Here is a 13,477-nt window from a genome sequence, read left to right on the forward strand (position 1 = left end):
CCATAGCTTCCTGGTGGGGATACAGAGGCCTCCTCTGGGCCGACATCCACGATACGCTGGCAGAGCTGGTCGCATACAGAGACCCACCAGAATTCCTGATAGTACACCTAGGGGGCAACGACCTGGTGACCACAGGAAGGAGAAAACTTTTTGAGGAAATGTTCTCCTCGTTAGCTGGCATTTCACACAACTGGAGGGACACAGAAATATACTTCTCGCCCATCCTGCCCAGAAAGAAATGGCAGGGGGCCACCTGTTACAAATCAAGACATTTCCAGATTGAAACTGAGCAGGGGACTTGAGAAATTCTGTATAGCAAGAGGCCTGGGTTTCATAAAACACCTGGCTATCACTTTGGGTGGACCAGATCTCTTTCTTAAAGACGGCACCCACCTATCAAACCAGGGCATGGAACATTTCTTTCGAGAAATTTCTGCAACCCTAGCCTCCAGGGGGTGCATATAAGTGATACTTTCGGGGGAACACGGTCAGCCGGCAACCTACCCGTGTGTGACGGCACAGGCCAGAGGGGGTAACCTCAGGACCCGGTGCCCAAAAGTATGATTATTATGATATGTGATTATTGTTATTTCCATAACCATATCTGCACAATAAAATCCTACGGCCTTTTATTGCCAACACTTGACAAACTACGTGCTCTATCTTATTTTCTGGTGAGGGTTAGGGTTCGGCCAATACAAGTTGCATGCATATGGGTTCAGCAGTTACAATGTATGTTTGAATTCTTGATTCAGGATTGCTTTTTCCCTCTGACCATGGGAATCGTGCTTTGCTGAAACTTGTTGATGGTGAGTTCAGGAACCTCATGGTTTTTCCTATGCAGTCTTTTGACGCAGGGAAGGCTGATTTGTTCAACACTCTTCTCATGTTATTGGCAGAACGACTAATGGGAACAGGTTTCTAACCGAACTCCAGGGTGTTCGTAGCCAGATAAGCCATACTATACATTGCAGCCTGAAAGTCTGGATCTGAATTGTAGGCAGGTGTTTCTACCGCCATTTCCCTGTGGATACAAGAAGGAATTCTGGAATTCTTAGTGGGGCCACCTCAGATACCTGTTTGCTTAGCTACCATTTTAGGTGGTCTTCTTTAACAAAGATAACAATGGAAATGTTACACTATAAAACTCCTAGCCCCCACATACACCCCGAGGTGACCCACAGTAGCAGGCAACTAATTAATGCATGAATCCAAACGTATGACCGATGTGATGGAACATGCCACAGTGAGTATGCAAGCATGTACACATATAATCATGCAGCAGTCACAGGCTAGTTGGTTTCCCTTGAAATGTTCCTCCTGGCTGCAGATCTGTGGGCTTCATTACTGTCTGATATTTTGGAAAATTCTGGAGAAATGTGCCATGGCCCCACCTCTACACCCAACAATCAATTTCAGCTTTTAAATGCTCAAAAACGGCATGAGTGAACCCCTCCAAAATGTCTGGGTATGCCATGTAATATGCTGGGCGATGGTGCCTGGCCATGTGTTTGAATTCTTGGAGTATATGATATGTTTAATATCCAGAGGTTTCTAAGCACGGACCGGGGATCTAATCTGTGGTGCGCTTGTCGTCTTACTTCCAAGGCGAGCACGTTGCTCCTGAGCTATCCTTCGGAGACAGCTTCTGCTTGTCTGTTATTTTTTTATCTTCTCCACTAAAATCCCCAAAAATCGTAAGTTTGATTTGATGCAATGCATGTTTTTTATAAAGCGCACACCTAACCGGAAACATTGGAGTGATGTACATGAGGGTGTGGGGGGCGGAGGGGTTAGAAAAGCGAGCCGGGCGTTGGAAGGTTGTGTGCAGAACATGTTTTTTTTTTTGTTTTGTTGTTACAGTGTAGTGAAGTAAACTCATTTATTTAATGTTTGGCTTGTGGTTTTAAAAGGCCTATGTTGGCTTTGTGTGTTTAACTAGTAATGTATTGCATGTTTAACTAGTAATGTATTGCATATCGCTAGAGGAGATGGCAAATAAACCAGCGACAATGTAAGATGGGACGGTTCCTCTCTTCTTGTCCTTTCGATACAGGACACTGCAGGCTGTTCCACATAAGCACGTGCGATGCTGCTTGCTAAATCGGGATCTGTCACAAAGCACGTGTGTAACTAGTAGCTCAAGGGGATATCGTCTTACTGGAAGCATGCAGGCAGCGGTGTCCTACGCTTCTTACACGCCGCAGCTGCAAATCAAATGTAGCACGTGGAAGCCCAGGAAAGCGCTCCCCCCTTTCGTATTTCTAGCTCCACGTTGCAGTGGGGGAGTAACTATATGGTGTAAGGTCAGGTGGAGAAAATGTGTATTTTTGTATGTATTGTAAGAAGCAGAAGATATGTGTTTTGAACAACGACGGCAGCAGGGCCATTTCTGGTAACCTTACAATTATAAGTAGTTCTAGAGGCATAATGCGGGTTCCATGTAATAATGTCCCCTCATAAATACTGCCATGCAAATAAAGCGCTGAAAATGTGCCGTTTTTTGCAGAGACATTATTGCATGGAACATGCGGGGGACACCCCTCCGACCCCCAAAACCTTTATTTCAAGGGGAGCGAGGGACACCCCGCAGCCTCCACTCCCTCACCTATATAATGTCGCCACAACCTTTTCCTGGTGACATTATATATGGCGACCATATATATGGGGACATTATTACCTGATTCCCAAAAGCGGACTAAAACCTGTGGGGGTCGCCGTGTGAACGAGCTGCGGGGCCGCTCATCAGGGCCACCCGCCCCATCCAGCGGAAGAGTGAGGAGGCTGTGGAGGCAGGAAGTGGGCGGGGCAATCAGCGTCCCTCCATAGTCCTCCCGCTGTCTGGGAGTGTAAGCTGTATGATGGGGGACCTACACAATCCCCCACCTGCTGCCACGCCGCTGGCAGTCGGGGGCTGGTTCAAGACAACGATGCGCAAGTAAACAGGGAAAGGAGCAATGCGCGCTATTGCTATCCCACTGCTATCCCTGCCGTGGTAGCGGTCAAGAGGCCCTCAATATCTTATGACCTTGACTGATTCACGCATTGGATATTTTCACATTACATCTAATTGGCATACCTTGAAACAAGCAGCCATAGTGTATTTGTTATTTAAGGGGACAAGAAATTAAGTTAAGCCGGGAGCCCTCCACAAATGCACACACACCTGCATGCTGCTTATGCCCATGCCACCACCGAACAATCAGCGCCACGCGGTCAGCTTTCACTCCTCTCCCAGACGCCGCAGTCATAGTGCCGCTGTAAACGCTCCATTGGCCATGCACCAAGTTGGGGGTGGGGAGAGGGGGCGTTTCTGTCCTGGGGTGGTTGAAGGGGCACTGCAAACACTGTTGTAACGCAAGCCCCATACCACAGGGCTCGTGCAGTGTCGCATGGTTCAAAATAGGGATAGACATATGTGGGCTGACAACTAAAGAAGACAGCGTGGAAATGAACAAAGAAAACCTTGGAAAGGCAACAATAAAAAGGCACTGGGCTTGGCCCATGTCCTGTCCGGCCACTCGGCCAGCCAGAGGGGGCCTGCTGCGGCGCAAGACAGGGCGGCATGGCATTATCCTGCAGCCCTGCTGCAGTGCCATGCCAGGCCCTGAAGGTGTGGCACCGAAAGGGCGCAGTCACATCCGTGCATGCGCGCCAGACATGCGCACTCGCATCCATTTCACCTCGCCAGATGACAAACAGGAAGGCAGCGGCAGAGACTGCTGAGTGTGGCCCTTTTCCCAGAACAGCCACGGGGCAAATAGCGAGCCATTCACTTCAAAAGTGACCTTATTGGGCTGGTGTGGTGCTGAGGCCGCTGGGAACTATTAGGAATATTTATAAAAGAAACTAGAATCAATGTGCGTGATAATAATACGCTGGGTTCTTATACAGCGCTTCGTGGCGGATTCCTCCTGCTTCTAAGCGCTGGAATGATCAGTGTTATTATAACCCAATTTAATGGTATGCAATTTATCAACACCGGGAGGTTGAAGGACTGAGTCGGCCCAGCCATAAGGTTTCAATCTTGCAAATTGCAGGTTGGCCCCATGTCAGAGGGGGTCACTGAACTCATAAGCCATCCACCGGAACTATTATCTGAATGACTGTCAGACTTGACCCAAGCTGAGAAACAACAGAGCGCTCTGTAACAGAGGGGCGAGAAATCACAATGGCAGTAGCAGCAGTACGCGGGGAATTCTGCGACCGCGCACTTATTACGCCGCATTCTGTGGACAATTGAAATGATGACTTTCTAAAGAGACCATAGTTGATATGACAACTTGATGTTGAAAATTAAATAGACAAATAAATAAAAAATAAAATGAGGCGTTTGAAAAATCAGGCCATCCTAAGTAATTACAAAGCAAGGCGGAGTCTAAACGAGATATCTGTGGAGCTTCTCTGCAAGCCACGGGGGGCGGGGGTGGGGGGAGGACACCTCAACGCAGCAGACAGGACTGGGATTCTAGGACGCCCTTCACACTGAGCTCACCACTGACTATGCCTTAGGGTTCCGGCAAGTGTTCCCTGCGGGGCACCAATCCACATGATACATTTTCCAGGCAACACACGTGTTATTCAACCAAAAGGGAGGTGATTAATTTATGAGTGCATTATTATGGGGTTACAGCACATTAGGTTAAATATATAAATAATACCGAGGCGTAAACTGGCGCTCCATGTCATTAACCTTGTGTAAATGCGCCCCCACAGGAGCGGCCTGGCCAGTGCAGCTGTCATAATGCGCCTCGCAAACACTTCCCAAACTGACGGCTTTCCAGGCAGGAATGGGACGCGCAGGAAAGCCAATGACAAACCCACTGGACATTAAACGTTCCTGCTGTTAGGCAACGACAACCTCACAGGACTGAATGCAGGAGCCATTTCACAAGGCAGACTCTCAGAGTAATTCTGACTTACTCCTCACTAGCTAGGTATAAATCAGGAGTACGTTTGACTTAAACAGAGTAACCCCGTTGGAAATAACCCCCCTCCCCCCAGCCCCCTCTCCAGGTTAAAGGCAGGGCGCAGTCAGAGCGATGCATTGTGACTCCGCCCCACAGTGTTCATGATTTTGTAATTGTCAAGTCATTCTAAACATCCAGTGCACACAGAGTGCCCCACGGTGACAGCTCCGGCTGCCAGTGGCAAAGGATTCCGTTTCCTGCGTGGGCATCGGATAGCCACGGAATCCTATGTCGATCAGTGTGTAATTGCTCTGTACCACTCCATATGTCATCGTTATAAGGCTCACCGGCTTTATTTGAAACTTGAATGCCTTGCATTGGGGAGAACATTGCCTGACTGGACGAGGTGCCAGAATCTGATTGAGTGAGTGGGTGTTTGTTGAATTGGTGCAGTCTTGCCTATGTGTGCAAACATGTCCCAACTTATTCGGGAAACGCGTATGCGGCCCAGTTTTGTTTGTAGTCCTGGATTTATAAGGGGCATAGTAAAACAGTAAGACCCCCAGAATTCACACAGAAACAAGACTTAATAAACATCTACCAAATGACACCAGGCCTTTGGCCACCTATGCTAAAAGCCCCCATCTGGGGAGCACATACACTATGATAGCAACGCCTCAATATCTTCCGTTCTCCTAAGGAGAATGTGGTGAAACACTTTACATGTTGCATGCGAAAGGCAGCTTGCAAGTACCTTATTGTAGATTCTAACATACCTGGTAAGGTAGCTCAGAGGGTTGAGCGCTCGAAGCTGCGATCTGAGCGAAATCTGCAGGTTGCAGGTTCGAATCCCGGCAAACCTAACTCAGCCTTTCCTCCTTCTGAGGTCAAAAAATGAATACCAATTTCGGTTGGGTGATATTGTATGTAAATATGTACTTTGTAAAGCGCTTTCGGTAAAGGCGCTATAAAAATATATTATCATAGGTCTATGGCAGCTTGCTTACTGTATTGGGAGTTTGACAAGTGCTTTGAAATATTACTGTTGTTTTGAATCCATTTTTAAAAGATGAAATAAAGTCGATTTTTGCAAGTTGTTTTTAAAGGAGCTACATAAATGGGACCTGGGAGGCCATTTGGGGTAAGAGTGGTGGTAGCGGCAAAGAGCTGGAGAGGGTAACACCTGACAATTGGCCTCATTACGAGTTTGGTGGTATCTGGGCAGTAAATCCGCCCAGATACCACCAAACTGAATTACTGTGTCCGCCACCTTTGTCTGAAGGAATTACCACCGGATTACAATTGGTGCTGGCGGTGTCAATCCACATTTTTTTCGAGTCCTTTTTTGGTTGAATTACCGTGGTGGTATTACCGCCATGGTAATTCCATCGATTCAGCCGATTTTTCAGCGGTGAGTTGAAGGATTTACCTCCAGGATTTTCCTGCAGGCAAATCCTTCACTCCTGGCCCAAACTTGTAAATTGGCGCAGTGGTAAAGTTGGCAGTAACAGAGTTACCTCCAACTTTAGCGCTTACCGCCAAACTCGTAATGAGGCCGAATGAGAGGCTGTACCAAACCTGATTACTGTTTAGCCATCTGGAGCAAAACTAGGTATCAGACACCCCTTTGGAGCCAGCTGAGGCTACACTTAAAATACATTGGCATCATTTGGGCACATGCCGCTGTAACTTACAGATACCAGGCATACACATTATTAACTGGCATGGCATTGGTTTACTGGGACATTTAAGGGATAGGAGCACCTGGGCATGTAGGGTAATGGTTTACAAGTAATGGCTACAGTGTGTGTATGTTTTTCTAACTTCCAGAGTATGGCTGGGCTGTGAAATGTGAGGGTGAGAGGAGCATATGATAGAAGCACCTAAACATATGAGGATGCTACTTTTTATGACTATACACAACATAGGAAGCTTTATCTGGCATAGGACGGCATTTTACGGCATTGATTTGACATCTGAGGTTGCACCTAGCACCTGATTGCAGCACCTGGTCATATCTGGCGTAGGACGGCATGGATTTGACATCTGAGGTTGCACCTAGCACCTGATTGCAGCACCTGGTCATATCTGGCGTAGGACGGCAGGTATTTGACATCTGAGGTTGCACCTAGCACCTGATTGCAGCACCTGGTCATACCTGGCATAGGACAGCATGGATTTGACATCTGAGGTTGCACCTAGCACCTGATTGCAGCACCTGGTCATATATGGCAAAAGACGGCATGGATTTGACATCTGAGATTGCACCTAGCACATGATTGCAGCACCTGGTCATATCTGGACGGCATGGATTTGACATCCGAGGTTACACATGGTCATATCTGGCATAGGACGGCATTGATTTGACATCTAAGGTTGCACCTAGCACCTGATTGCAGCACCTGGTCGTATCTGGCATAGGACGGCATGGATTTGACATCTGACGCTGCACCTGGTCATATCTGGCGTAGGACGCCATGGATTTGACATCTAAGGTTGCACCTAGCACCTGATTGCAGCACCTGGTCGTATCTGGCATAGGACGGCATGGATTTGACATCTGAGGTTGCACCTAGCACATGATTGCAGCACCTGGTAATATCTGGCATAGGACGGCATGGATTTGACATCTGAGGTTGCACCTAGCACATGATCGCAGCACCTGGTCATATCTGGCATAGGACAGCATGGATTTGACATCTGAGGTTGCACCTAGCACATGATTGCAGCACCTGATAATATCTGGCATAGGACGGCATTGATTTGACATCTGAGGTTGCACCTAGCACATGATTGCAGCACCTGGTCATATCTGGCATAGGACGGCATTGATTTGACATCTGAGGTTGCACCTAGCACATGATTGCAGCACCTGGTCATGTTGGCCGTGCCATATACACGGCATCTATTACAGGTGTGTGAGGCATTAACTGGCATCCAACGTATTGGAAACCCCACCGGGCATATGATGGAATGCCCTGGAGATATGGGACTGTATTATGCCGTGCCTGACTTGCTTGGCTTCATCTAGCATAAGATGCCAGCATCAGCATGTCAGAGACTACATTCAGCATATTAAGGCACAGTAAAACAGCACTTGTTTAGAATGCAATTAATGCACCAGGTGTGCGAAGGCTACAGCTGAAATACCATGGCATCAACAGGCTGCATAAGACTCTACAGACATATGGCAGTGTCCGCGGCCTAAGCTGCTTCTGCGCTGTGTATCCCTGGCATAGTTGACAATGCCCATGGCATACCAATGTAGTACCCAAATTACACTATTGTTGATACCTAAATTAGACTCTGCCATGCGCAAATTTTCATTTCATCAATTTCGAGGTTTTGTCTTCCATCGGTCAAGTCACTTCCTTTGATGTCACTAGGGGGGCAAAGGTCGTGTGATGGCAGATCTGGCAATGTCAATGGGTGAGATATGTCACTTCTGACTGTTTCCTCTGTTGTTTTGGGGAATTGTCGTCCCTGTTTAGAAGCACAGTCGTGTCGGTTTAGAAGCACAGTGCCTGATTGACAGAAGCGTTTTTCAATGGGAAAATCTAATTTATATACGCTCTGAGGCCCATGGCCTTTGGAAACGGTGGGGCTGATCAGCGACCTCCCCACTGCACCCGGGGATCACGAGCGAGGCTTGCGCCGCCACCTGGCAGCAGCTGCTGCTGATTTCTGGGGTCGCCCGGGGTGGCAGGAGGACTGGCACCAGGAGGCAGCGTCGTGTGGGCCGCAGAAGCCACGTGTGTTTATCCTGGGCGCTGCACACCTGCCGCCCCCTCCCGGGTGATAACGCCCGGGCCTGTTCGCTCGCCTCACCCCCCCCCACCCTTTGCCCGGAGAGTATAGGAATTTGTGCACCGCCCGTGGACTGTGCTGGCCGCGCAATAGCGTGGCGCATTCCGCCGCCTCAGACAAAGGAGTGGGGGAGGCCCCTCGCACGGGGTGGGGGGAGAACAACAATGCATTGAATGGCCCGCAGCCGCACATGCTCTGTGCCAGAGGTGCCCCCCCTTTTCACCGAGAACCCGTGCAGAATACCAATCGCATTACCAACGCCCAATATCCCAAGTGCAAGCCATTCACTGGGCGCAAAGTGGTCTCAATCATTCTAAGCCTTAAAAAAACAACGGTGCCGTTATCTAGGCCGTGTCAATGAAATAGTATTGTATTTTTTAAAACACTGCAGTTAGATTGATAGATATGTTTGGGCGCATATAGCGAAATAGATGCCCTATAACGGCGTTTAAATACACAGGGCCCAATTCAAAAAAACGTTTTATAATGGCAAAACCCCATCGTAAAACGTTCTGTGAATTAGTACCACATTATGTCCAATACAGTTTTCCTCCATGTTATGCATAGCACACCCAGACCACATGTTTTTGCATGGCCCCATCTCCCAGGATTTCAAGTCCATGCATTGTCCGTCCAGGATTCTTGCATTGCCGATAATCACTGGCAGTCACCAAACACACCGCCGGTGTCAATTTTTAAAGAAAATTAACCACAGAATTCAAAAGAAAAACCTTGTGTGTGGTTAACAGTCGGCGGGCAGCGCCCCCTAGCGGACAGCCAAGGTGTTGGTTCTACAGAATGACAATAACCGGGGAGCGCTTCATTTAGAATGAACTGGCATTTCCCCCTATCCATAAACATATATGTGCAAGGCGCAAAGGACGCAGCGGGCAGAAAAGACGGGCCTTGTCTGTGCTGCATGCTATGTTCTGGTCATGTGAAGGGCGGACGCCTCCTGGCTCAGCCAGCGCCCCGCGCTATTGTCTGCAGTGTAGGGCCGCTATGTGGCCCTCAGCCTGCCCCGGGGGCCGCTCGCCCTCGCTGTATCCATAACACGCCACGCTGCCTGCTATATTTAGGGCGCCACGGGGAGCGTGCATGCCTGGGGGAGGGAGGGAGGCAGGCATATAGGTGTCGGGTATACTTACACCACCAGCCTGGAGATGATCCATGACACCATGGCTGTGGGCGAGCGTGGGGGCTGCCGGGGTGCTTCTCCTTCCCAGGGAGGGGGGTGCTTCCTCCGTCCTGCTCGGCTGCTACCTCCAGAAGGGACGGTTCAGGGGCTCAGCCATCAGCCACCTCCATCGGCGCAGGCGTCAGGTCCTGGCGGCGGAGGGGGTGGAGAGGGAGGACGGGGGGGTCGGGGTGGTTCCGCTGCTGCTGCCGGTGCGCCCTGCTCTCCTCTCTGCTGCTGCACCCAGGGTGCAGGGCTGTGAATGCAGCTGGCCGGCTCCAGAGCAGAGGAGGAGGAGGGAACCGACAGGAGCTGCTGCTGGCTGTCAATAAACGGCGGCTGCTTTTGGCTGCGGACCACCGCCCAGGCGGTGCTGACTGGGCTGCCCCGAGAGCACGAGGGCGGGGCTGCCCACCGTGCACTTACCGCAGGGCCTTCTGCCAAGGCCGCCACTGACAGCTCACCCCGGCGGGAGAGAGCCAGGGGCAGCACACGGGCAACATGCTGGTGTGGTCCGCACCTCACCGACGCCACCATTTCACACATATGTGCACACGCATGTGTGTCTGTCACCACGCCATGGTGTTCCCATACTCTTCAATACACTTGCCATTTCTCTCATGTAAAGCAAACTCTTCACTTCTTGCCTTGAAAATACCAAGTCCGAAATGTAACGAGGTGTGAATACAAAAATGGATTCATGTTGTGTTTTCCGTTGAAAAGGGTGGGTGAGTGGGAGACAATGGAGCCAGCAGACTGTGTGCCAGAGGTTTCATGTGGGCGAACTACAAGGGCGTTGTAGCGCAGCGATTAGCATAGCGCCTGCACAGGGTTGGACTGGGGCATAACATTGCCTCGGGCACCAATGAAAAGGTGGCCTACACTTGCAAATGGCAGCTCAGTCCTTTTGGGAAAGGCAGGTTGAATAGTACCCACGGGGAGTTTTCTGATACAATGTGATGCACATTTCTATGATATGTTCTTTATAACGTACTTAATACCCAGAGGTTTTTAAGCGCGGACCCTGGGATCGAACCTGTGTTACTCCATGTCGTCTTGCTTCCAAGACGAGCATGTTGCCCCTGAGACAAATTGTGCAATTATTTTAAGAATATTTATTCAGCAACAATAGTCAAAATGACGAGCCACATAGTGAAGTAACTCATCAACGTGGCCCACTTTGACGAAAAAACGCTGGCCCGCACTAGCATTTTGTGTATTTGGTTCGGGCATTGCCCCATAGCCCTGCAGGCCAGTCCTAGGTTGCGCCAAGACTCATTTGGGCAGGGATGCAAGGGACTCCCCCAGGCTCATTTTGCTTGAGCTACTAAATTTGTCGGAGTGGACCCCCACCGTGACCACGTTCGTGGTCCTCTCTGCCCGTTTGTGATCGTTCCATGGTCAGGGTGATAAAAAGGCAAGAGAATCTGTCCTGCTTCCAGGTTCCCAGGGCTCTTACCGCCCGGCCAGGAGAGGACCGGTGCCCATGGCTGTCATTACAATGAATCCCTATGGATTCCGCCTGTCAAGTAGTGCCTCATAATCAGTTGCTGCCAGAGGCGCTATCATGGTCCACCCCATGGAGCCAGGAAGCACGCAGAGCAAATCTCCACGTTCCATTCCCCCGGCTCTGCCAAGGGAACCTAACGAATATTTCACGGATTAGAGAGAACATGTACACAGTTTGCACCCACATGTTACCGATCCGTGGAATTTTCGCCAGTGAGCAGATTGCGATGCTAGACTTTTCTTTGGTCAAGTCCTGTCTGCAGCAGGGGTCGTATCAACTCAGGCATTGTTTGCAATGTAGGATCTGCTTCCCTGCCAATTAGCATGCATTCCCAGACCTGTGGAAAGGGTGCGGGATGGGGTGCACGAGCACAGGGGTTGTCCAAGGCGCCGTAGGGGACGCTAGAGGGACATCCCACATAGCGGGATGCCCCTCTGGCAACCCCACTCCTCGACGGGGTCTCTCCACCCCTCCCACAGGAAGGGGGGGAGCCAGTTCTCAGGGCACGAGCTTCCGGCTCGCCCTGGGGACTGCTTATAAGCTGGGGAGGGACTGGAGCCCAGTCTCTTTCCAGTGCCTCCCCAGCTTGAATCCCACCCTCCATCACGCTTTTGGAGCAGTTAGCAGCACCTACTGCTGGGGGATAGAATGCTTTGGGATGCATGGCAATTTTTCTGTGCAAACTGAAGTAAGAAAAAGGAGCTAGTAGGGGGGAGGTCAATAGCAATGTAAAGGAAGTGGATTTCTGTAACAGGGGATTCAAGGTGTAAGTAAATGGTTTCTTATCAGTGTTTCAGTTTTTCTGACGTTGTTATATAAAGAATGTACAATGTTTTCTCTAACGGTGTTATATAAAGGATGTAGAATTTTAATTTTCAGCGGATTTCGAGGTGTAAGTGGTCAAATGTTGTTTGCTCATGATTTCTCTATTATGTATTGTTCCATTTCTGTCACAGGCGGAGTTTGGGGCAGTCCTAGCCAGGGAGGAGAGTACGCCGCGGCTTGAACCGTGGGCAGATTTCCCGATGGCCGCACGCGAGCCAAAATCGGACGAAGGGCACTGAGTCCCTTAGGGACACTTGAGATTCCTCACCTTCAAGATTCAGTGGCCCGAGGAGTAAGTACTCTGTGCAGTACAAAGCTGGAGCGTATGTCCGGTGCCTTGCGGAAGCCAGGGGCGGCAAGGGGACACCGAGAACATTCAGCAGTAGAACTTTGCCCTGCTTTTGGGCCACTTTGAAAGTATGGTTGTGAACCATGATGTTTGTGGGCTGGTACTGCCCCCATGTTGTATGCTCCACTAAATTGTGACCTGTTGTTTCCAAATGTAAAACCAGTGTCTGTCGTTCTGTCAGTAGTAGGTAGGTCCTTAGGTATGTTTCTTCCTCACAACAAGACGGGTGGGGTGGTCAATGGGGGCTGACACCGCTAAGGGGAAAGGTGTCTTTGCAGCTGCATTAAGTTAGAGCGTTGGTCTTGCACCCATCCACCGTCACCTTTACTCAGTCTGTGCGAGGAGACCCTCGCACACTACTGGCCTTCTCCTGCATGGATGAGAATGGGTTCATATGCCTAATGCAATGGACAGGAGAGGAGATCCTTCGTGCTGTCTGGAGTAACAAGTCCAAGTAGGAAACATGTTTAGATATTCATCGAGACAGGTGTGATATGCAAAAGAAAGTGCACCTGTTTTTAAATTGGAATGACTCCGTGTTTTGTTTAAATAAACGTGACAATCTACATGTTTAGGGTGGCCCTCAGATCTGCAGGAATTTTGCATGGGGCGGGGGTTAAGTCAGTAACACCATCTGTGCCAGGAATCAGCTCGGGTTCTCACGCAGATCACTGGCAGCACAGGACCCGGCGCTCAGGAACAGCTAGAGTTAATTTTGCCTGAAGTTCTCTGTGCATGCTCATCTCTCACCCGAAGATACCAGGGGTCCAACGAAAGCTTCATTTCAGGGGTGGGGGTCTAAATGCTGATAGGAGGGGCCACTTCAGAAACTGGGCGGGGCAAACTTGGAAGCCCCGCCCCGTCTGTTCAATCCCCAGGGTTGTCTGACGTGGGGCCCA

The 13,477-nt window shown here is 49.9% G+C and overlaps 1 protein-coding gene across 4 annotated transcripts in view; it reads right to left on the reverse strand.

The window, feature by feature from the left end:
- The window catches only part of REEP1 (receptor accessory protein 1), a 560,779-nt gene extending 550,178 nt beyond the window's left edge, over positions 1-10,601 (reverse strand). Inside the window, exon 1 of one of the 4 annotated variants that reach the window (XM_069632177.1) lies at positions 9,866-10,601. In XM_069632177.1, coding sequence (XP_069488278.1) covers positions 9,866-9,897 — 32 coding nt within the window. In that variant the 5' untranslated portion in view covers positions 9,898-10,601. The remainder of the gene's footprint in view (positions 1-9,865) is intronic. The other 3 variants (XM_069632180.1, XM_069632178.1, XM_069632179.1) reach the window with 3 other exon arrangements.
- Positions 10,602-13,477: the final 2,876 nt, after the last annotated feature.

This window comes from Ambystoma mexicanum, chromosome 6q (assembly GCF_040938575.1).
Source record: "Ambystoma mexicanum isolate Mex_15411 chromosome 6q, UKY_AmexF1_1, whole genome shotgun sequence".
In the NCBI taxonomy this organism is placed as follows: Eukaryota; Metazoa; Chordata; class Amphibia; order Caudata; family Ambystomatidae; genus Ambystoma; species Ambystoma mexicanum.